A 24,056-nucleotide genomic window follows, 5' to 3' on the forward strand; every position below is an offset into this window, starting at 1 on the left:
CTTATAGCTGAACTTACAATTAGATGAATAATCTTTTATTGTTTTTATAATTAATCGATGTTACAGATTATTATATCTAATTTATAGGCATCAATGACTGATCAGAGATAAAATAATGTAATTTTATATTTGAAAAATGCAACAGAAAATGGATAAAGGAAGTTAATAAATATGATTTTTTAAATAACTATTCATCTTGTTTTAAAAGTTAAACCCCAATAGATGTTAATTTTAAAATAATATATATATATATATGTTTTGTTAAATATATAAACTTTCATAAAACGCATGCAAGGAATGTAATGCTTTTTTTTTATATTAGTAATATACTTTTGAGAGATTTTTTTTCAAAAGAAACATTTCTTTTTAACCCAAATTAGCGTATATTGTTGCAAAGAAAACGTCCAGTGTTTTAGCCCATGCTTCTTCCACTTCTGGCGTGTACTCGGTTCCTATAGCTTCTCGAAGAATTTCCACCATTACCGGTTTTAAATCCTGAACAATTAAAATATTACTTACACAAATGCGACAACAAAATTTGATCGATTTTTTTTTGTTTTTATTAATAATAATTTTCTAATAAAAAAAAATGTTATAACACGATATATATACCTCAAATTCCTTTGGTGTCTGACCACGTTTTCTGTGTCTTTCGGTAAAAATTTCTATGTTTGCTACCAATAAATCAAAATCTTGCAAAGAATCTATAACGGTACTTATGGTAGCTATTATACCCGCGCAATGAGCTTGAAATCTTTTATTGCTAGGTAACTGATCTATTGGCATATCTTTGAATGGTTTAAAACTTTGCTGATGTTCCGGATGTTTCTTAAAATAACTGTAAGCAAAATATAATGTGAAATAAAATCGATGACATTTGCATTTATGGATGCAGTTTGCTCCAATTTGCAATTTGCAATTTGTTCGAAACGATGGATTTGTTCGAAAACGAGCAGCACGGATGTAAAATTTGTTATTACATTTCGCTAATTAAATTCTATTATTATTATATTTATTATTATTATTATTTTCTCATATAAAAATTATTAATTAATATTTATAACATTGATCGCATTAATAAATATGAAGTGTTGGCATCGGTCATTGATAAAATAGTCTTCTTGCGTTCATGTAAAATTATAAACGTGCTTAGCTTCGTAATGTATTATTTATTAATTTATAATCGCAGGAATATGCGTGCAGCGTATTAAATTCAAAATACATTATCATAATCGTGAATAAAGATTATTGCAGGTGTTGATCTGTCTAAGGATATATCACATCTAATTATATATATATATATATATATAGTATATGCATAATTATGTTTGGTATTTAATATCGATTGATCTTTATTTTCTTATCCATGTGTATGTCCACTTCGCGTGGATTATTTTGATAAGAAAAATTATCTAAAATTTACGATAACTTTAAAATATCTTGATAAGTTAAGAAGTATTTATATAAGATCTTGAACTTTGATTTTCGGATAATTACGCAACTATTTACAATTTAAACAAACCACGTAATAAAATGTTGAATTTGAAATTAAAAGGAGATAAATTTTTGGCAAAGATATGACGCATATTTATGATGCAATTTTAAAATTTAATATTATAAACTTTTGTCGTTTCATTTCAAATGGTAATATTTTAATCAAATAAACGCACGTGGGTCGATTGAGATCGATTTTCTTGTTAAAAATCGATATATTCGTTAACGCGCGCCGTTGTTAGAACGATAAATGTTTCAAATCAGCGATATGAATGTTTCACTTATTTATACGTTTATTAATAATAACAACATGCGATAACGAAACAAATGATAATATTTTATTTTTTTAAATATATTCCAAGAGCAATTTTTATCATTTTCATTTGAAATTTAACTGTACATTATCATTGCGATAACTTTATGTCAAAATAATATTAACTTAATCATTTTGTTCAAATTTTGTAATCATTAAGCGCGCGCATTATATACAAATATTCAAGTATAATAATGTGAAAGAATTAAACAAGAAAAAGAGAGAAGGAAAGAAAGAAAAGTAAAGAAAAAAAAATACTTACGCCAACATGACGGCAACACCGGATGCAACTTGATCTTTCTTTACAATAGCCCAAGTATTTTGTACAAGTTTTTTTTGTCCTTCCGTGAGTCCAAGTTTTTCGTCAAGTTTCGAATCATTAGACCATAATCCGAACATATTTTTATAAGACGCCATTATTTTATATTAAATTTATAACAGTATTACGAGTATTTTTCTTTTCTTTTCTTATAAAAACGTCTTGGTCAATTTCTTTTTTTTCTCTCTTTGTTCTAAATAAAAACAAAATAAAATGTTTGATCGAAACCGTTAATATAATCAAACTAATTCGTGTGAATTTTTGTATTCCTTGAAGGATTTTGATCAAAGTATGAATATTCGAGTTTGAAAAAAATTGATATTGAAATTTTACCGCAGACTGTAATCTATCGATCGAGGATCTGTACGTAACTATTCCGTATCAGAGATAGCAACAGACTAAACGCTTCATTCGTATCACACAAGTCTTTATATAATTTTCTATGATATATCACGTGCCACGCGACGGCGTACTTTCATTCAATTCGCTTGATCTCTAAAATGGCTAAACCACAAGATAATGTTCTTTCGTTATAAATAGGTGGTACTCTTTCACTGGTATAGGTCCGTTCAACCATGGCCCGCCTTCTGCATATTATCCCTCACAAGGTTCTCATACTACTCTCCCACCAACAAGGAACAGAGTCTTTTTCTTTTATGCATAATGTATTTTTTCTCGTGCCTTTTGTTCTCTATTATTTTTTTTTTTCTTTAGATTAGAACTATGTAACAAATGAATACATATAACGATATAGAACAATTAACACGTTTCGCGATATTACCGTAATTACGTTAGGTATAATATACAATTGGATAAATTAACACTATAAGATATTATTTTTCATCTTTAGATAGAAGATATCTATCTATTCCCATATTTGATCACATCATTCTTCAATATTCCTAATAACGTTATTTGTTGAACCAATACATCAACGAGTAGTCCATTGAGAGTCTGCTTATTCAATTTAAATTGCTAATATTTGAAGGAATGCTTTCACGCTAAGATAGTATAATAGAATCTCTCTGTTGCTATAATATTATTTTATAGATTTTTATTCTGCTAAATCACATGAGAACTTACCTTTTCGTCTCATTTTTGTTATATACTTGTTTTAATTCATACATTTTTTTCATAATATTTCGTTAAATTTATCATCTTATTATATCATTTATTTAACTCTATTATTAATATTTCTATTATTAATAATAAATATTACAAACTTCTAAATCTTTTGTGTAGTCAATGTTATATCTTTATAAATCATTGCAAATACGATAATAGATATTCACTTCGTAAGGATTTATTGTAGTAATTCTTAAACATTAAATTCATAATATATTTATATATAGTAGCAAATTGTTGCATAACCTTTGATGTTCCTTAATTCTTAGCATTTACGTATTTTTATTTTATATGAAACTTTTTATACTAATATACTCTTCCTTTCATTTATTTGCTACGTATGAATCATCATATCTCTTTATTACATTAACACTAAACGTACTAATGCTGTATGTATATCTATTTCTACCACACGGGTTTAAAAAATCATATATATTATGATGTTAACTTACAAAATAGAATTATATCTTGTAAAAAATTTTGCCCTAAAGTTTAAAAAGGATCATTTGACCCGTCGTGGTAGGTTTAGTGTTAAAATATAAATCCTCATTATTTACATAAGTACAAAATATGTTAAAACAAACGTTTAACTTGTCATTTATGTAATATGAATCTTTTTGCAATGTTAAGCATTTATCCAGAAGATAAAAGAATATCAATCATGTTTTTTTTTTTTATATCAATCATGTTCTATGCTTCAACTTTGGTTAGTGTATTAGCATATTGAAATTCTAAACTGTTTTCATATTCACACATATCTAGAGCGATAACACAACTCTCTTTGACAACCTGCTTGCTATCTTGAAGGTATTGATTTAAAATTTGGAGACAATCAGGAGTAGCAATTGCTCCTAATGCTTCTGCACATTCATGACGAACCATTTCATTTTCTTCTTTATCTTCCAGAGAAGCTTTTAAATAAGGTATAGAAATTTCTTCTTGGAGTTGACCAAGAACAAATGCAATTTCGTGTCTAAATAAGGCACTGCCTGCTTTTAAACCTGCAAAGAAAAAGTTTAATATTATAGAATAATTTATAAAAAAATAGGTATTTTATGACGTAAAAGTGTATTTAATCTTTTTACCTTCACAGAGAGCAATGATGCTCTCTGGTGTTCGCAGATTTCTTAAAGCAAACATTGCACGATATCTATCAAATAATGATTTATTTTCATCGAGTAATGTTACTTTTAGACTACGAACATCATTAGTTTCAGCTGGTGGAGTAGGATCAATAGACATATATGGACTTTTTAATACATCTTTTTCACAATTATTTGACTGTAACCATTTAAGACGTTCTAAAGCTAATTCACAGGTTTCTGCAATTTCAGGTATGGGACTTTTACTATATTCATCTAACAGTGGTATAACAGATGTATCTCCAATAGCACCCAATGCTTCTCCTGATTATCCAAGAACAAAAATAATAAAATTAAAAAACAGTTATGTTTTTTTTTATTAGTAAAATACTAATTATATATTACATTAGATATTAATTTGTATTAATAAAACTATGTACCTGCTTCATGACGGACCATAGGTTCCTGCATATCATCTTTTAATACTTCAATTAAAATAGATATCGCTAAAGGATCTTGCATTTGACCAAGACAATATGCAAGCTCATGTTTTAATAATGCAGATTTATCTTTAAAGCCTTTACGTATTTGTTCGATAGCTATTGAACCTCCAATATTTTTCAAAGTAAATAGTGCACGAAATCTTTCCTTAAGTGGTCTGTTTTCATCATTTAATATGTCACCTATAGCCTCTATCTTTTTTTCATCAATATACGGCATCTTTCTTCAATTAATTAATATACTGTTGAAATGTTCTGTAATAAGAAAAGATAAAATATTTAATCATCTGCCATAAGTTAATAAAATTTTATATATTTACTTACAAATTTAATTAAAAAATTTGGTTCTACATGTGACACGAGTTCATACTAACACGAATTTCTCTTTGAGACTTGAATTAACCTATAAATTTTAGCGATAGAAGAAAAGCTATGCTCCTATTGGTTACCTTGTCCCGCATATAATACTAGGAAATGCTTCTGCACATGATGCATAATGATTTAACCTAACATTTTCTCAGAAGCTTGTATGTGCATATATGCATAAAAATACTCTTTAACATAAGAGTGCCCTTATGTTTATTATTTATAGGATATTGTATTAAATCTTTAAGTATTAACATATTAAATTATTAACCATAATGGCTCAAACAAGAGTAGAAAAGGTTGGAACTATTTATACAAGGTAAATTCCCAAATATTGTTATAAATCAATTATGTTTTATTCATAAATTTTTGTTTATTATTATTATTGTTAAAGAGTATCATCATTAATACGTGGAGGTGCAATGTCTGAATCAGATAAACCACTGTGGTATATGATATATGAAGCATTTCCGCCAAAATATGAACCCAAATATGATAGGGTTGTCCCAAAAACAGAAATAAAACCAATCTATTACAAAGAAGATATTATACGAGCGTAAGAAATTGTACAATGATAAAAAATTCATTAAAATCCCTTATTTCTGGTATAATATGAAATATTTCTACTTTATAGACGATTTCATAATGATTGCAAGAATCTAGAAATAATGAATTTAAAAAATACAAAGTATCTATCACAAACAAGGAAATTCCTTGATACATATAATGAATTGCTAAAGGTAATATAAATCTTTGTATTACTATAAATAAAAATAATAATTATTATAACATTTGAATTTATATAACAAAATTTTTCTTATAGCTTAATTTATCTGAGGAGGAAGCTTATAACCAGGCATTGGAAAAACTCAATTATACATCAGCACATGAAGATCAGAACAAAACTGATAATAAATCAGAAGAATAGTACATAATATGTGTATGATTTATAGATATTTTATTTTTAATTGATATATCATACACTCACGTGGTATTTACTTTTTCATCCAAAGCAATAGTTAATCTTATTTATATATAAATATATATATATATATATATATATATATTGTAATAAAGTATATGAAACATTGAATATAAAGACGAACATATAATTTTATATAAAGATACCTAATTTAGTATTAATATATTAATTTATCATTTTATTAAAAGCATCAATGTGTTCTTAAGTAAACGAGGCAAATAAAATAAACATATCCGTCAATGTACATGATTATATAAACAAGTAAATAATGACGAATATTATAATAAATTACATTAAGACAAAATGCTAGGTTGATACAATTTCATAAGAAAATATTTGCACCTCTTCTCTTTCTGTTAATAAATCTTATATCTATAAAAATGTTTACATTTACTGTTATCATTCGTATAATACGATCAAAATTAAAACTGCATTGAATAAATTAATTTTAAGTTGTAGCAGTGATTCGTTTATACTATATTTGCAGTATAAATATTTTATGTAAATGATAATGTAAACTGCTAATTACTATAAACTGATTTATATCTTTACACGCATTAATATGTTTAAACTCTTTGTATTTCAAATAATTTGACATCTGTATCATACCAAATGGGTGGTTCAACATTTCTAAGATATATAACTCCCCACATATAAGTTCTAAACCAAGCAGTTGTTCCAGCGTTAGCTTGATATCTTCTAATGAGAATTGGATGTGGAACTGGCAAAAGACCTACCAATGTACCATGTTGTAAAAATTTTAAAATTTCACTCTCGTCTGTTAATCCCCTGTGAAGACTGGTTACTTAATACGGCGCTTACAATTAAATATTATAGAAAATATTAATATCAATAAATACATACTTGTCAATACATATTTTTTCTACTTGAGGAACAAGAACTTGCAATAATCGCATAATAGTTTGTAATGGAAGTTTACTTTTCCATTGGTAAACCCATTCACTAGAAGGAACCCACTGATTGGTATTGTTAGATATATTTGTTTGTTCAGCTACTCTGATTCCTCCTTTCTGAATGTGAAAATAATTTATATTATAGATCAATGTGTATAAATATTTATATGAAAATATAAAAATTACTATTCATACTGGTATTATAGAATTTTGTTTATTTGATGTAGCTGTATCAGTTGCATTATCCAAGGAATTCTGAAGATTATTAGTTTTTCCAATATCAACATTCACTGAAGGACTTAATGGATGTGCTGATTCTTTTTCTGTCATCTTTTCTATACCTGCAAAGATTAAAAACAGATATGAGTATTGGCACTTTTACTTATATACTTTCTCGCTAATTAGTATTACCTGGTGTCTCTAATAAAGAAGCTTTTAAAGTTCCTGGTTCTGCAGGCTGAGCAGGATGGGATCCTTCCATTGCAGTTTCACTAGTATTTTCATTATATGTACTTGTTGGTACATGTCGCTGTTGTCTTTTACTAAGAGACTTAGCAATCGTGTTGCAATCACTTGGTAAATTTGCTAATGCATAGAATACTTGTCTCTTACGTATTATTGTATATACCAAATTACTATTTCCATCAAATTGATACTAGTGGTAATACAAATAATAACTGAATTATTAAAATTAAAAACGTAGGAAAAATTCTTTTGTATAATATATATAAAAAAAACTACCTGAATTATATTATTAAAAATTTCTAAAAGAAAAAATACTAAATGATGATTAGTAGGCGCCGAAAATAAGAACCATGGTGTACTAAATGCTTCAAGTAAATGTAACAATTTAGTGCTGGCCACCATTGAAAGAGTTTTAAGATAAGGAGAAACATTGACTAAAATTGTAAGAAGACAATCAAACAAGGGTTGCAATCTTTGATGTCCTGTTGTGATAATCTTATGAAAAACTGTCACTAGTAGATCAGCATGAGTGCCTATATAAAGAAAAGAATATTTAAAAAAATATTAAACAATTTCTATTACTTCTGTAATAAATTTTTTAATTTTAAAAATGTAGATTAAAGTTTTTTACCTGTAAAAACTGGAATATCCATAGGTACTGTAGCAGTATACGGTTTATTCAATCGAACTCCGAAGTTACGTTCTCCACTTAACAGAAGCAAAATAAATACACCTATGTGCATCAACCCAACACGTGCTATAATATAAGATATTATTAGCTGCAGATTAACAATATTAATAATTTAACACGTAATAGTTGTTATTAATATTTACATTGATCTGCACGTGAATCATTGAGATGATAAAGTATGGGAACTAATACCTCAAGTACATCTGAACTTTTAAGTACATAGTATAAAAATTTTTTATTATAATCACACATCTTCCAAAAAAATACTAATAATTCTTGATGGAAATGTACTTTTTTTGTTGAATTAGGCAGATAAGTTTGCATTAATGGATTATTTAATAATCTAGTGATTCCTTTTAACACAAATTGAAAATCTGTAAGAAGGTAATAATAAGATATAAATATAATATTTATAAAAAAAATTATTTAAAAAGATAAAAGATAAAAAAAATCTTATAAAAAATAAGTATATAGGACAATTCATAATAACTACCTTCATCACGATGAATGCGACTGAGATAATTAATAAAAAGATTATCTCCTAGAGATCTCTCTTCTGTTGGAATCTCACCAGACGTATCATGATCTAAAGTAACTATTAGAATCTGTAAAGCAACGTCTACTAATGGCTCCAATGAATCAGTAAATAAAAGATGATTGTAAGGTACTCCAAGTCCAACTGGATCATAAGCGCATACTGTATTTAAGAGTGATGTGAACATGGGCAATGCATGCCTATAAAAGAAAAGTTATTATAAAGATAAGTTTTCCATTAAAATTATATATATAACAGATCTTTTTAATATCATAATATTTAAATATTGTACCTATTTTCAGCACTTGTCAAGCGTTGAATCCATTTATTTGGTGTAATTGACAAATCCATTGGAGGATTATACATAGTCTCACTAAAACATGTCAACAACAATTTTAATAATTCCGTTCGATTTGAATCTAAAATAGAATATCTGGGTGGGGAATGTGCAAATCCTACTCCGGCTTCCCAAATATATTCGCAACTATCTATCGTTTGCAATTCTTCTGCTTTGTCCTATTAAAAGAAAAAAAGAGTTCATTTAGTAAATTAAAAATTAATATTTAATTGAGATGTAGAGTGCACTCACGGGTCCTGACTTTCTATTTGCAGCTACTGTAAAATCTGGACAAAATAGTAGATCCTAGAGAAGAAAACATTAACGATTAATAGCGGTAAATAAAAGATTAAATTTATTCATTTTTATACATTTACTTACACATAGTGCATTTAATAGGGAATGTGCTAATGGTATACTTTCTTCATCTTCTTTGCCTGGTAAACTTGACCAAAAGAATCCTTTCCAATCAGGATCTTCAAATATATAAGGTAATAATCTTGTAAGTAAACGACAACAATTTAGAACTGTTTGATGTTCTCTTTGCGTCCTACAGCTATTATCAACAGCCTTAACCAATTTTTCTACTGCTTTATAACATAATGTTGCTAGATTAGATGGTGCTTCTTCTCTTAAAATTCGAATTTCAGAAGCTGGAATTAATGTAAAGATGTCTTGCACATTGGTTACATTTTCGGACCAAAATTGATCCCAAAAAGTGTCATTGGATGCTTCGATCACCTACAATAAGAATATATTTTAAATAAAAGGCAAGATATATGAAGTAAACGATTTAATCATACTTAGCTTACAATAAAAATCTTATTAAATAAAAATGTTCTTTTCTCTTCTTTATTTATAAAAGTATTTATCAAAATAAAAAGCAATATTGGTCACATAATTGCTTGACATATTGAAACGTCAAATTATAATTTTTTTCATGAGAAAGATATTATATGCTGTCACCTGAGTTTTAGAGGTTAATTGGACAACGGCTTTACGAAAATTCAATTTTGTATCAGCATTTCCCATAGTGTTAATTAATTATTAAATAATAACACTTTTCGACACTATAAAAAGAACTGAATCTATCTTTATACTTTGAACTACGTCTGTGTACTAAACAGTATAAGCATGAAGAAACGTCGCCATGTTGCAACTACCATGCCATCTAAACGTGATTGCGTAAACTTACTTTTTAATCGTCTATACGAAATATCGGTCGATAATACAGAATACGATCGATATGTTGAAATAAAAATATTATCATAGATCTCAAATTAATTTTCTTTAGAATAAGGAATAATAATCAATTATAAAGATATGTAAAATAAAGCTAGAACTTGTATTATTTTATTACTTTCTGATCTTACTTCAATTATTATTAAATTATGTCCCATAATTTAATATAAACTTAGATGAGGATAAATAAAAGATTATCTCTTCCTTAATTTATATCTCTGCATTTTTCAACAAATCAACATATTTATTTTTTACGATATTTTCCTTGTATCCAAACCCTATACATTTTTAGTTGCTTTCCTCGATTTATTTGTAATCTCCTGTCAACTAAATTTTGTTCTTCAATAAAACCATTACTAGTGAATAATTTTCTTACATCATCTAAAATAAATTGATAAGTTAAAATGAAATATTAAAGTATGCGCAAAGTAATAAAGAATTTCTTTATCAAATTTATTTACCTTGTGTAAAAAAATATACCCGAGTACCATCTCCACGAACATAAAAGTTTTTCGATAAACAACTACCTTTTTTAAATCTCAACTGTGCTAAATCATATCTTCCATAGTCTCTAAAAAGAACTAATCCTCCAGGTTTCAAGTAGAGATGTATTTTTTTAACAACATGTTCCATCCTTCAAATATGAAATAATATAAAATCAACTTTTATATATTATTATTTTAAATTTAATTAACTTTAAATGCACACACACACAAGTAAAAATTATAGTAAACTTTTACATACTTGTCTGGATGTATAGCTGAAAGAACAAATATCAGAACAATAATGTCAAGACTTTCAGGTTCATATGGTACTATCCATTCTTCTTGCGTCACATCCAGAACAAATGCTTTGCATCTATAAATAATTAAATATTAGTACATGTATTATGCGTTGAATAATATTTAAAATATTTTATTAACCTTTTTTTATCATAAGCAGAATTCTGTTGCAATATATCAATTGCTTTTGCAGAAAAATCACAACAATACACAAACAAGTTCGGATCTGTATTATACAAAAGTATTGGAAATACAGTATTTCCTACACCGCAACCAATTTCTAAGATTTTATTTGAATTTGTAGATGACATATTAAGAACTTGTATAAGTGTTTCTTCATCATCATCATTATGATCATTTGTGACAACAGCTCTTATCGGTTGCATAGAATTCTGTTTTACTGTATCAGGTGCTAATTCTGGAAATTCTGTGAGCAACCAATGTCTATCTTTAAAAAATCTAAAATTATATAAATAAACGAAATTCTAATAAATTTATGCTCAATGCAACAATCTTTTTAAGAAATAATTTAATATGTGTACCTATTGTTATGAATTCCATAAAACTTGTCCCAATATTTATCAGCTTCATTCTCATATTTCAGTAAAGTTTCCATTGATAATGTAACAGTGGAATTATCATTTACTTTCATTTGGGCTAATTCTTCTTGTTTCTTATCCCAAGAAACATTGTCCCTTTTAAAAATGATATCGATAATGAATTCAAATTTAATTAGATTTAGAAGAATATCTAATATATTGGTGAGATAGAAATATATACGATATCATAGAACACTATTATAATAATATTTAGAAATAATTGGAAAATATCTATGGTATAATTACCATGCATTGTGACGAAAAACATCATCATCGTTTGATAAAACACGATTTCCAAATTGAGGTCTTTTTTGTGGTAAATTTTCTTCATGTTTTATTTCTAATGTATCATTCATGATTGAATGCTTTAAGAGCATTTACGTAAGTAATTACAAAATAAGAAAATATATTTATTATTTAAAAATTCTTAAAATGAATGTAAATATTATAATATATACAAACATACTAAATTGAACATGCTTTTAGATTGCATATATATGCTTACAATAAAATACAGTATGCAAGCACCATTTATTTATTTATTTATTTATTTTTGTTGTAATCAATGTTAAATATATTAATTTTTCAGTGAAATGCACTTTGCACAAGTTTCTATTTACCAGAGTTCGAACTAACCTCTATTCCAATCGAGAGATTGCTCATCGAGAAGAAGCAGAGGGCATAGCTGTAATGTAATTCAAAAGCAAGTAGTATATAAATTGGTATTTACATTTCTACAGTAATAATTATATTTTTTATATTTTAATATTGCTTGAAAATAAATAATTGATAAATAAATATCAATTTCTCAATAGTTATACAAAAAACTATTTATTCTGCTGTTTGTCATGATATTAATTAGAAAATATAATAGATTATCACTTATTTCTGCTTTCAAAAATTTAACACGTTTATTGTAAGATGTGCATTTCATTCTAATATTGTCTAAAGTTATACTGTAAGTATATTTGCATTAATTATATAATTTTATCTGTGTAGCATTAGTTTATATTATGACAAATACAATAAAATTCAGTGCTACTGAGCACGAACATTAATATTTAATATATTAGATAACGCTATTTATTAACCTTTAATTTATGCAATTCTTATAAATAGGATAAGAAATTTTCAAGAGCAGCAATATGTTTAACGTTAGAACAATAAGTAGACCCTTATATATGGCTGTATATCCAATTAAAGAATATTTGGGAAATTATGATACACCTAAAATTCCACTTGCTAAGGACATAGAAGATACTCCCATGGGAAGGATAAGAAAAATATTTATTTCTACGTAAGAGATTTTTAACACTGGTCAATTGAGAGATATATATTATTCAAATTGATTATTATTTTTAGCGACTACGAGCCTTTAAGCAAAGAACTTCAAAGTTTAATTAATTTCACAAGTACTGCAGCCTTGGTTGGTATAATCGTGGGTGGTGTGACCAATACACGAGGAGTTGCACAGCAATTTATAGATAATAATGAAGCAACACGTTTTTATAATCATATGGATGCAAAGCGATCTTTACAAGACAAAGTTACAATAGCATTTGCTAAGGGTGCTTATAAATTTGGCTGGAGATTATCTGTGTTTTGTGGACTTTATGAGTAAGATTAAGAATAGTTAAAGATTTATCTTTGATATTTGATATGTTTAGCAATAATAATTATTAATAAATATATTTCAGATTCATTCGAATAATGTTGGGTGCATATTATGGGAAACCTTCAATTTTACATTACATGACTGGAGCTGGTATTGCTGGGTTTTTATTTAAGTTATCACTTGGTGTCAAAGGTTCATTAGTTGGTCTGATTGTTGGTACTGTTCTTGGAGCTATTGGTGGTTCTTTTTCTTTAATCTTGATTAAGTTAACAGGAATGTCACAGGAAGATTTTGAACGTATACAATATTATTGGTCTTATAAAAGAGGCGCGTAAGTATTTACTATCAAAATTTCCACTAAAATTTGTTATGAATATCAACGTTCAAATATTATATTAACTATAAATTCAATTCATGTTTGTGCATTTAAATATATTTTTAATTTACATTAAAGGGTATTTAAAGAAGCAATGGGTAAACATTTAGAAAAAGAACATGGAGAAGCAAAGACCCTTTACGAAGAAATTCAAAATGTGCAGAAAAAATTATCTTCTACAGAAATAAAAAGTAACGAAGTAGATAAATAGAGATTGTGTGTGAATATATATTATAGAATATATTATGTAAATATAATGTAACAATGTTCTTAAATTCTCATACATCAATCATCATTTAGAATATCTGAATTTACTATATTGCAGTATATACAAAATATTCAACTCTTTAATGTGTAAATTAATAATTGGTTGAATAAATCGTAATATTGGCCGCGATATAAATCTTTATTTATATTTAATATTTAATAAAATCAATATACTCTTAAATAAATTCCATAATTCACTCAGAACAGAAACATACCAGTATACATGATACATGTAGTACATTGCTATTACATATATAAATTTTATATATTTAAAAAAAAATTTCTTTTAATATAATAATCAAATTAATAATAAAATAATATTGAATACAATAATGTATTACATGATTTTGAAATAAATAAATAGAGTATTAACTCGCCGAGCATCACAACTTACAGAATAGGCTTGACCTGATACGATATAAAAAAATTATAAGGAAAAATATTTTTTGCTTGACAAAATATAGATGAATATGATATTCATATAGGCATTTGTCTTCATATTTCTATGCAACGTCCAATTTTTGCGAATACTTTTTTTAATACTAATACAATCTTATATTTTTAATTACTACCACGCTATGACCCTGCTTATGTTTAATACAAATTAATATGTTATTGATTTATTCAAGTATCTTGATCTAAGGTACCTAATTCCTGTACCTTGGTTATACGTTTGGCACCTCTGTTTGGTGGTCCCTTTGGTTTGGCAAATTTTGGACGATGTAAATTGACTTTTGGATGTAATTCCTCTTGTAAAAATCCTTCAGTTAGTTCCTTTCCATCATCTATCGAAAGCTACATAAGTAACATTTAAAAATAATATTATTGTATAAGATCATAACAAAACAAATGCATCTATTATATGATATAATGGATAATCAAATTGTTAAATAATATAAAGGTGGCCTATTCTGTAAGCGGAATTATATATACGCGTGTCTTCAAATCTTAATAATACTAACTACATACCAGTTTGAAGATGCATCAGGTTGTGGTTGTTAGAAATCCAGTATAGTATAAATATTTGGAAAAAAATTGAAATATTAAACTGTAGATTTATATTGCATGTTACTTTATTTCTGTACCATATGTAATATTGGCAAGATATATAGTCTATTTTATCATGAAGAACCTATGGGTATAATGTATTTAAAATAATTAAAAAATAATAATATTAAAAACTTACAGAATAGGCCTGGTATATAGTAATGTCAATAAAATTATATATATCCAGGCAAAAGTGCGCATTGTAAAAAGATCTAAAATAAAATATACATATCACCTGTTCAGAGGCTTATACAAGCATTGATTTACTCGCTATCAATTTTGTAAAATTAAAATGTGTATGAGCCAAATCCTCTTTTAATATCCTCTGGAATGCGAATGACACAGCATATTATTACTACTTATTTTATATATCTATAATTTAAATTCCATTTTTATTTTTCAATAAATACCAATTATACTATAAATAAGGAATTAACATATATACTGTAAAGTTTTCTATTTTATTTTTCATATATAATTTAAATATGCTGTGAAATTTTTGTACTACTGTAATATCACTAAAAAAAAAGGAAAGTTAAAGAATTTGACTCATTCATTTAATTATGAACACGAAAATTTGGCCAAATTATTACAGCCATTTGATTATACCTTAGACAAAAATCGTTAAGATGTTTATAAAAAGCTACAAGAGATAAAAAAATACAGATCACAAAAAATAGAATGACTCTTGAATATTTTGTAGCTATGAAATTACAGTCACACCAGCTGTATATTATGTATTTATAACATTTGGAGATTCCTAAAAATATAGTATATATATCAAATTTGTATATATTTGACTACATACTAATATAATATAAAATACCAATTTATTTTCGTCTTCGAGTTAAATGACAAAATATTCATTAGCATATACATAGATTAAAAAAAGAAAATTTATAATCAATGCAGATCTATAGTAAATATTAATGATAGGCTCATATTATAATGATATATATGTAAAAAAAAAATAAAAAAAACAGAATCATGTATTCACTTCATTTTGATAAAACTAATTCTACAAATGGATACAAAAAATATTATACGTATGCTAATGTCTAAATCTTTTGTAGTTTAGATAATAAAAATACATTGTGCATATTTTATTTTAGAGATGCATAATTGCAATTTGTACGTTTTATGCTTATAACAGATCTAACATTATTAAAATTGAATTGATTGCCTAAATAGACAATATATGTATATTCGATTTTAAAAGCAGAATGTAAAATATAATAGTTAATATTAATTTCAGCAACACAGCTGGTGAGACATGCTAATATCAGTCTTATGTTTTACATGTATTTATGGAGTTTAATGTTCTGTGTCGTTTAGAAATAGTAGAGCATATAATATATTATTAACATTGTATGTGATAATTTGTAAAGAAATTGTATTCACAATATATGTCATTATTGATTTACGAAGCTGTCATTTTACTATTACTATGCTCAAAAGACACAGAGAAATTATTTCTGCAACATTTGCTAACAGGAGCAATTGGAATTTACTCTCTAACTCTCTTATAATCATATATGATATATAGATTACCAAAAACATTTACAAAAATCATGATAACATATTTTACTAAAATCTATATGAAAGTTTTAATGAATTTGAAAGCCAAGCCTTAAAATATATTCCATTTTCATAAAAATTAAATTTATAATAATAAAATAAGAAGACTTATATATCTGTATGTGTATATGTACATACACATACATATCACCATTTTTAGGACTAGGAACAAATCAAGACTTGATGTGCTGGATTTCCACATTTTCTAGAAATATATAATAATAATTATAATAATAATAATAATTATAATATTAATAATAATGTATAAAATATATAGAACATAAAGATAAAATCACTATTAAAGGAACTATTAAGTTAATGTCTTATTGCATTCAATTAAAATCTTATACCAATATCTTAAATATTACATTGCAATTTTTGTTTTATGAAATAATTATACTTCATTAAATCTCAAAGTGTTTGAATTTTAATATTAATTATTGAATATTTGAATATTTCATTGAAGGCTTAACTTTCAACAACATTAAACCACATTAAGCAGTCATATTTAAATATATGATGTAATATTAAATGAATGATAATTCATACACCCTTCATAAGTCAACAAGAATTTTACGTTATGAAATTTTTTTTATCATTGGTTCTCCTAGTGATGGGATATTAATGTACAGCCTTGTACATGATTAACAAGAACAAAATAACCATTACACAATCGAAATGTTTCTTAAATATTATTTAAATTTTGTATGATAGATAAGTTCTGGAAGTTCTGCTAAAATGTGAACTACTGAACCATCATACATTAATAGATACTATTCATATCCCAAACATTATATATATATGTATATATATATATGTCTTTACCATCACGTCATTTTCATTATTCATTTAATCTAAAAACATTGTTATTTTATTTAAAAAGATTCCACCCATTTAAAAATCTTCATTGTGAATTAAAAACAATTCACTAACTTCACTCCCATCACTGGAGTGGTCATACTTATTATATATAATTTTGACGAGTATTGATACAATAATATCTTTTTAAAATTTAGAAAAATACATAGTTTAGTCTACTCTGTTTTTCTACATAATTATATATATCACGATGATCAAGTAATATTAAACGTTGATAAACACCATTAAATGATAAAACTTCCCCAAATATGTAGAATATATATGATCTTATAATTCACTATGACATACTGAATTTGTATTATATTATATAATTTTAATAATGTATTCAACGTCAATGTTATACTATCACAAATTCAGAATTTATAAACGAAACTGTTATGCGTTGAGCATCACAATCATTTCTGATCATGTAAAGCATATACACGATTGGCAAGTAAAAGGCCCTATAAATCAGTTAACTTAAAACACACGATCTCTTCTGTTTCGACTTTTTCTCTGGCATGGACTGAGTAGGCGCACAAGGTGTTGACGGAGTTGCAGGCGTTATCGTAGTTGTTTCTTTTATGGTTGGAGGATCTTCCAACATATCTGCCAACTCCTCGCCACTATTTACTTCCAACTAGTACCAATCATATTTGTTTAAAATTATTTGATTCCATTCATTATGTTGTACTATCCTTCTTATAATCATCTTCATTCTAATTTTATACAAACTAGAACCACTTTACAATAGTCTTATTTTCAAATAACATATATAATAAAATTTTCTTCTTAAAAAATACAACTATTATGTTACTATGTTTATTTTCTATGAATTAGTAAAATAAAATTATTTCATGTACAAAGCAAGATGGTATTCTGAATATCTCTTGTATTGAAATGTTTATGATTCTATTATTCTTAACATTCCATAGAATAAATTAAAAAGAAAATAAAAATAACACTAGCAGAAATGGTCAGAATACCATAAGTATTTTAAATAATATTTTTAATTACTAACCTTTTTCGTTATAATCACTCCTAGAGATTGAATAAGATCAAGTAGTGGAGCTTTACAGGAAGAATACAACATTCTTTCTTTGATAGTGCAACTATATCCCGGCATGCTATATATGAAAACTGACACAAAACATTGATTTTAATTTTGCGAATATTATTTATAACACAATAAATTCATGAATTCATGGATGAATAAATATTACTAACCTATGCATTCCATATAATCTCCTTCATTTGTATGTTTGAAATTATAAAGATGATATCTAGCAGAATCAGATGGAACTTTTGTAGGTAATTTATCCAATGAAACATCACAAGCTGTGACCAAATGGATTTTCTCTTCTTCTATATCAATCTTTAATTGAACATATTCATGCATGCCTTTAGCAAATTCTGTAATTGCTTTTTTAGCTTCATCCGTAACAGGAAATGCGACACCACTCAATGTTTGATGCCTTGTTTCAACGTTGTAATCAGTATTAACGGTAGTCTTTTTTAATTCAGCTAATTCTTCTTCCGCTGTAGTTAAAGGCGCAGGAGCTGCATTATTTTTTTTATGTTTGTGATATCCTTCCAATGTAATGTCTTCGGGAACAGTTCCATGCAATTCTTCTTTAATGCAAGCTGTTCCAAATTCTTGTTTCAAAGTAGCTTTTGTGGATGCATACAGCATTTTTTGTCTTACTGGAGCAGTGTCAGGTGACCAAGATATAAACAACCAATCGTAACCAGAATCAGTAGATTTTGTATCAAGCCGATAAAGGATATATGCAGGTTGATTTTCAAGAATTAAAGGCTTAATCATTTTATCATAATCCTCGTGCCATTTATTCGATGGTTTATTAAAAGTTGCAGGAACTAATTCTTCTATAAAATAATATTAATTTACGAATTGGTATAAAACATATCAAAAGTATTATATCTACATTGAATATATAACTTTGCGATTTAGATTATTTATATCATATATCAATTTTAACATCACGATAACAGTAAAGACTTTTATCACAATACTTGTGGAAATGATAAGATCTCACAAATATATTTACACTATATAATATAAATGAAATAAATATTATATAATTAGTTTTAAAAAAAATATATGAAATAATATATGCACATACCATTTTCTATAGAAACCTTTAATATACGTATTTTTCCATCTCTGCACTTGGAAAACATTTTTTTCAATGCATCGTTTGCTACAAAGAGAAAGAGAGAAAGAAATAATCATTGAAGGATGTATTCATTAAGCTATAAAACTAAGGTTAAATCATTTTATATATCATGTAATTTTCTAACTTCTTTGAAATATCGTATATTATTTCAAACTTGGCATTATAATTACCTTTTATACCCGTTTGATGCGACATGATCTTAAATTCGTATCCGAAATTTCCAGTTGGATTACTACCACTCTTTAACTTTCTCTTTAATCTAAAAGAATCGACTTAGAAGAAATACTACCATTTATCCTACTTGCAGTACCATATGTTAGATGCATTCTGATGATTTCCGTTTACAAGACTATCAGCGACACCTGTATTATTTTCGTCAAAACTTTCAAGAAGATAAATCGAAAAGCAGCAATAATATTTTAATAAATTTATATACAAAAGTTTCACTTAATCGTATAAAATATATATTTCAAAACAAAGAATATGAAATTACTCGTATAATTACTATCTTTTTATTTTTTATATTGTTTTAGTTTCTTCTCTGAATCATTTACAATGTTTCGTTGCTTTTATTTGCATTCATATTTCATCCTTTTTGCCTCGTATAATTCCTAGTCAAATTCTCTACATTTTAATTTTGTCATCATTTTCTTTCGAAGTTAAGATATTAAATAAAATTGATTCTTATATTAGTAAAAATTATTAAAATTGTTATTTTTTCTAAACTTGATCGAAAAACATTTATCATAAAATGTAAATCAAATTTGAAGTTAAAAAATAAACGTACGTACTAATGTACTTAACTTATTTATTTAATGAAAATGAAGTTACGATTGTTTTATAAAATGTTCATAATTAAGGACAATTTTCTTTAAAATAAATCTATTGTACAGAATATTGTTTAATAAAACAAGCTCAGTGCAATTCATTTTATTTATTGGACAGTTTTAAATTTCGATTTTGATTGGTCCACTTCTTTTATCATCAGAGAGACCAATAATCATTCAGATATAATGAAAGATATATAGAATGTGGTATTCAGTTTATAAATACAAATAATATTATAATTTATATTGGAATTCGTTTATTAAACACATGATGCTGTAAATATTAGATCTAAAATATAAAATCGTGTGTGTATAATTCTATAAATTTAATTTATAATTTCATAAATTCATATATCTATCATCTATATTTTTTATTAAAATCATATTTATTTTCGATTTGATGTAATCTTCAGGTGGGTCTAATATATTTGTGTAATTATTTAAAAAGACTTATATACTACAATATATATTTTAAAATTAATCTTTTTACGATTATTTTTAATTATAATTACATTTTGTGCCCGTACAGTTGAATTGTTGCAAACATCTTTTAAATTAAAATTCACTCATATGCATATAGATGGCCTTATCAATATACTTTCCCATTTGTATGTAAAAAATGGCGGAGTGTAAGGTTGCGTTAAACCTTCATGTTTGATATTAAGTTTGTACTATGCAGTCAATGTATATGATTATATTAAATATTTCAATAGTGTAATATATATATATATATATCGTGTCTATAAATTGATGTAGTGGAAAGACTTTACAAAGTTGCTATATTCTCTATAGTGATAACGTATAAAGTAATACTAGGCAGCTTAGTGGTAAATTTCTTTTTATTAATTCTCTTAATTATCCTTGTCACATATGCTAATCTTTAAAATAATATAATAATAAGTAATATCATTTATTTCAAATGAATTGCTTTTTATTGCATTAAATAATTGTATGAAGATTTTCTGATATGAATCAAATTGCTTTGTTGGTCAAGTTGCTATAATTATTAATTTTGTAGAAAATTCATATAGAGGCATTGTATACAAATTTAAGTCATCACAATTAAATAATTATATATTTAAATAGCATATAATTTTTGTTTTATTGAAATATTACAGAAAATATGGAAGGCCAGTCTGTAGAAAATAATACAGAGGAATCTGCATCCACCAAATCGACTGTTAAAATACATTGTAAGTTGAAAACACATATAAACGAAAATAATAAATAAAATTCAATTTGAACTTAAAGTAAAATTAGGATATTACATTTTATATTATTATATATGTATTATCAACTTCTTTTTATATACTTGTTATCCATATGAAATGTAATTTCTCTTTGTTGGTTACATTTGATTAAATATTTCTTTTATCCTTATATTTATATGAATATCACGTCTCTAGGTCCTGTTTTAACAGCTTCGAAATTTGGGAATTCGTTTGGAGTTAATGAATTCTCCAATAAGCCAAGATCTACAATATTAAGGCCTTCACAATTAGGTTCAATTGCGAACAATACATCGTCTACGAATAAAACTGTATTGCAATCTCCGAAACTGAATAGTCTACTTACAAAGCCAACTGATGAAACTATAAGTAATGATAATAGTTCAACAACACAAAACGATATAAATGAAACGAAAGAATGTAAAACTGAAGAAAAACAAGCAGAAGAAATAGTACCCAAATTTTTACCATTATGTGGAAACACAAAAGATAACGAGAGTAATGTAAATAATACAGTGGAACCTAGTGCTTCAGAGCCTAGTTTCATATTTGGTCAAAATTTAAAAGAAAGAGTAACTGTTTCCAGTGATGTAGGAGAATCTGAGAACGTAGAGAAAGAAGAAACTAAGAAAGAGGAAACTAACGAAAACGGTTCTTCAGAATTACTTTTCTCAAATGCAGCAGCTATTTGTCGTTCAGCTAGTCGTCCTGGTTTAACATTAACACAGGCAGCACAAGAACTTGAAGAGGCTAGTCGAGCAAATAAGAGAAAATATAGCCAAGTAACGTTGTTAACTGGAGAAGAAGGAGAGACAAATGTTCTTCAGATAAATTGTAAACTCTTTGCTTTTGATAAGGTATATATCATAATATACAATGGGTTTTTAGTAGAAAAAACGTAAATATTAATAAATAAATGTGTTGTATTGTGTAATAATTGTATAAATGATTGTTAAAAGTGATATTACTAAGAATTTTTCTTATCTATTTCAGGCTTCCAGTAGTTGGCAAGAAAGAGGCAGAGGAACTCTTCGATTGAATGATAGAGATGAGGAATCGCGTTTGGTAGGACGTACGGCTGGAACACAGCGATTGATTCTCAATACTAAAGTTTGGCCTGGTATGACCGCGGAACGAGCATCTCCAAAATCATTGAGACTTACGGCAATGGATGTACACGGAGACATAAGAATTTTTATTGTTCAAGCAATACCCAAAGAAATTGAACTATTATATAATTTATTGCTACAAAGAATTAAGCGTGCTCAAGAACGGCAACCTAAGAAATTAGCAACTGAACAACACTGACGGTTGATCGATTGTATCAATAAAGTGTTACCCTTATACAACTAACTTGTAAAAAAGAGAAATCACACTAACGGGTATAAAGGCTCAAATTCATTGAAACTTTAGGTCCTATGCAGCACGCGTGTTAAAAGCTACGATCTGTGCCTTCCTTTGGAAGATGCGCATTTCTTGATAATCGCACAGCTATTTGTAAACGAATGCTGTGTTGGCATTTTTCATTTTTCATGAATTTTTAAATTTATTTCTTTCTCGCTAAAAAGAAATTTACGTCCGATCATTCCCAATTAATTTTCTTTTACTTGGAATCCGAAAATAGCTGAAAAGGTATTTCAGCTACTGGGTTAAACATTTGAAGTAATTATTATAAATTAGATATAAATCATAAAATGTGTATAACAAAACTATGTAATTTCTTTTTTCTTTCACTTTTTGTTCAGAAATAGTATATAAAAATTTTATGTTCGTACAAAACATTATTTTTTTATATAATAAGAAGTTTAATTAGTAACTATGCTCTATTATGTAGCATATGAGTGGAGTCGTAAGATAATTCACTGAAATATTGTACGGATAGTAATGTATTCTTATTACAGTTACAGTACATATTTTATCTCAAATGTAAATAAAATCTTAATCGGCAGGTAAAAGACAGAATCGCACGTATGTTTCATATGTTCTATACGTTTCGAAAGAAAAATACTGCTTCGGTGCAAACAAAAAAAAAAGGAGCAGTATTAATCGTTAAAAACAAAAAGAATTAAGTCCTCGGCTTTTTTAACTTTTAACTTGTCGAATTGTTCTCTGCTTGAAGATATAAACTAAGAACGCATTGCTGTCTTTTTCCGATTATGAACAACAATTCTTTAATAATTTCGCAACGAGTAATAAAATTTCCTACTTACTTATTGATATTCGTGCTTAAATTTACTTACATTATTTATAACTTGTAATATCGAATATAATTGTATAGATAAATAATTTAATAACAATCGTTAGTTTTTCTAACT

General features: G+C 26.5%; 8 protein-coding genes across 11 annotated transcripts; 3 read left to right on the forward strand and 5 right to left on the reverse strand.

The window, feature by feature from the left end:
* Positions 1-26: 26 nt before the first annotated feature.
* On the reverse strand, positions 27-2,297 carry LOC106788884 (globin CTT-E/E'). The gene is made up of 3 exons (XM_014752582.1): positions 2,070-2,297; positions 613-838; positions 27-495 (listed from the first exon to the last, which is right to left on the reverse strand). The coding sequence occupies exons 1-3, from the start codon at positions 2,222-2,224 to the stop codon at positions 367-369; spliced, it is 510 nt and encodes a 169-aa protein (XP_014608068.1). The 5' UTR covers positions 2,225-2,297; the 3' UTR covers positions 27-366.
* A 1,116-nt stretch (positions 2,298-3,413) lies between these two features.
* Positions 3,414-5,242, reverse strand: LOC106788882 (deoxyhypusine hydroxylase). Its single transcript, XM_014752578.1, has 4 exons — positions 5,158-5,242; positions 4,774-5,088; positions 4,337-4,657; positions 3,414-4,252 (listed from the first exon to the last, which is right to left on the reverse strand). Exons 2-4 carry the CDS (start codon positions 5,051-5,053, stop codon positions 3,942-3,944), a joined length of 912 nt encoding a protein of 303 aa, XP_014608064.1. The 5' UTR covers positions 5,054-5,088; positions 5,158-5,242; the 3' UTR covers positions 3,414-3,941.
* A 62-nt stretch (positions 5,243-5,304) lies between these two features.
* On the forward strand, positions 5,305-6,212 carry LOC106788886 (28S ribosomal protein S23, mitochondrial). Its single transcript, XM_014752585.1, has 4 exons — positions 5,305-5,518; positions 5,594-5,755; positions 5,834-5,939; positions 6,023-6,212. Exons 1-4 carry the CDS (start codon positions 5,475-5,477, stop codon positions 6,125-6,127), a joined length of 417 nt encoding a protein of 138 aa, XP_014608071.1. The 5' UTR covers positions 5,305-5,474; the 3' UTR covers positions 6,128-6,212.
* A 104-nt stretch (positions 6,213-6,316) lies between these two features.
* On the reverse strand, positions 6,317-10,408 carry LOC106788877 (protein HID1). Its single transcript, XM_014752569.1, has 12 exons — positions 10,090-10,408; positions 9,505-9,864; positions 9,376-9,429; positions 9,079-9,302; positions 8,745-8,986; positions 8,395-8,625; positions 8,192-8,317; positions 7,837-8,093; positions 7,507-7,750; positions 7,291-7,436; positions 7,046-7,212; positions 6,317-6,970 (listed from the first exon to the last, which is right to left on the reverse strand). Exons 1-12 carry the CDS (start codon positions 10,153-10,155, stop codon positions 6,748-6,750), a joined length of 2,340 nt encoding a protein of 779 aa, XP_014608055.1. The 5' UTR covers positions 10,156-10,408; the 3' UTR covers positions 6,317-6,747.
* Positions 10,409-10,454: 46 nt separating this feature from the next.
* LOC106788880 (methyltransferase-like protein 2) lies at positions 10,455-12,443 on the reverse strand. Of its 2 annotated transcripts, none has more exons than XM_014752574.1 (7): positions 12,383-12,443; positions 11,993-12,111; positions 11,690-11,842; positions 11,289-11,606; positions 11,110-11,223; positions 10,827-10,999; positions 10,455-10,746 (listed from the first exon to the last, which is right to left on the reverse strand). In XM_014752574.1, exons 1-7 carry the CDS (start codon positions 12,407-12,409, stop codon positions 10,610-10,612), a joined length of 1,041 nt encoding a protein of 346 aa, XP_014608060.1. In that variant the 5' UTR covers positions 12,410-12,443; the 3' UTR covers positions 10,455-10,609. The 2 variants fall into 2 exon arrangements, with proteins under 2 accessions (XP_014608060.1, XP_014608061.1); XM_014752575.1 differs by lacking the exon at positions 12,383-12,443 and adding an exon at positions 12,252-12,342.
* LOC106788883 (RPII140-upstream gene protein) lies at positions 12,367-14,141 on the forward strand. 2 transcript variants are annotated; one of them, XM_014752581.1, is made up of 5 exons: positions 12,367-12,449; positions 12,866-13,043; positions 13,109-13,363; positions 13,444-13,692; positions 13,816-14,141. In XM_014752581.1, the coding sequence occupies exons 2-5, from the start codon at positions 12,892-12,894 to the stop codon at positions 13,946-13,948; spliced, it is 789 nt and encodes a 262-aa protein (XP_014608067.1). In that variant the 5' UTR covers positions 12,367-12,449; positions 12,866-12,891; the 3' UTR covers positions 13,949-14,141. The 2 variants fall into 2 exon arrangements, with proteins under 2 accessions (XP_014608067.1, XP_014608065.1); XM_014752579.1 differs by having other exon boundaries at positions 12,417-12,704.
* A 345-nt stretch (positions 14,142-14,486) lies between these two features.
* LOC106788879 (twinfilin) lies at positions 14,487-20,018 on the reverse strand. Of its 2 annotated transcripts, none has more exons than XM_014752572.1 (5): positions 19,856-20,018; positions 19,632-19,709; positions 18,715-19,374; positions 18,509-18,627; positions 14,487-14,799 (listed from the first exon to the last, which is right to left on the reverse strand). In XM_014752572.1, exons 1-5 carry the CDS (start codon positions 19,878-19,880, stop codon positions 14,629-14,631), a joined length of 1,053 nt encoding a protein of 350 aa, XP_014608058.1. In that variant the 5' UTR covers positions 19,881-20,018; the 3' UTR covers positions 14,487-14,628. The 2 variants fall into 2 exon arrangements, with proteins under 2 accessions (XP_014608058.1, XP_014608059.1); XM_014752573.1 differs by lacking the exon at positions 14,487-14,799 and adding an exon at positions 15,059-18,127.
* Positions 20,019-21,119: 1,101 nt separating this feature from the next.
* On the forward strand, positions 21,120-23,958 carry LOC106788902 (ran-binding protein 3). The gene is made up of 4 exons (XM_014752608.1): positions 21,120-21,339; positions 21,631-21,705; positions 21,919-22,598; positions 22,735-23,958. The coding sequence occupies exons 2-4, from the start codon at positions 21,636-21,638 to the stop codon at positions 23,047-23,049; spliced, it is 1,065 nt and encodes a 354-aa protein (XP_014608094.1). The 5' UTR covers positions 21,120-21,339; positions 21,631-21,635; the 3' UTR covers positions 23,050-23,958.
* Positions 23,959-24,056: the final 98 nt, after the last annotated feature.

The sequence above is a fragment of the Polistes canadensis genome, unplaced genomic scaffold (genome assembly GCF_001313835.1).
Source record: "Polistes canadensis isolate GaletaPanama2010 unplaced genomic scaffold, ASM131383v1 scaffold_156, whole genome shotgun sequence".
Lineage (NCBI taxonomy): Eukaryota > Metazoa > Arthropoda > Insecta > Hymenoptera > Vespidae > Polistes > Polistes canadensis.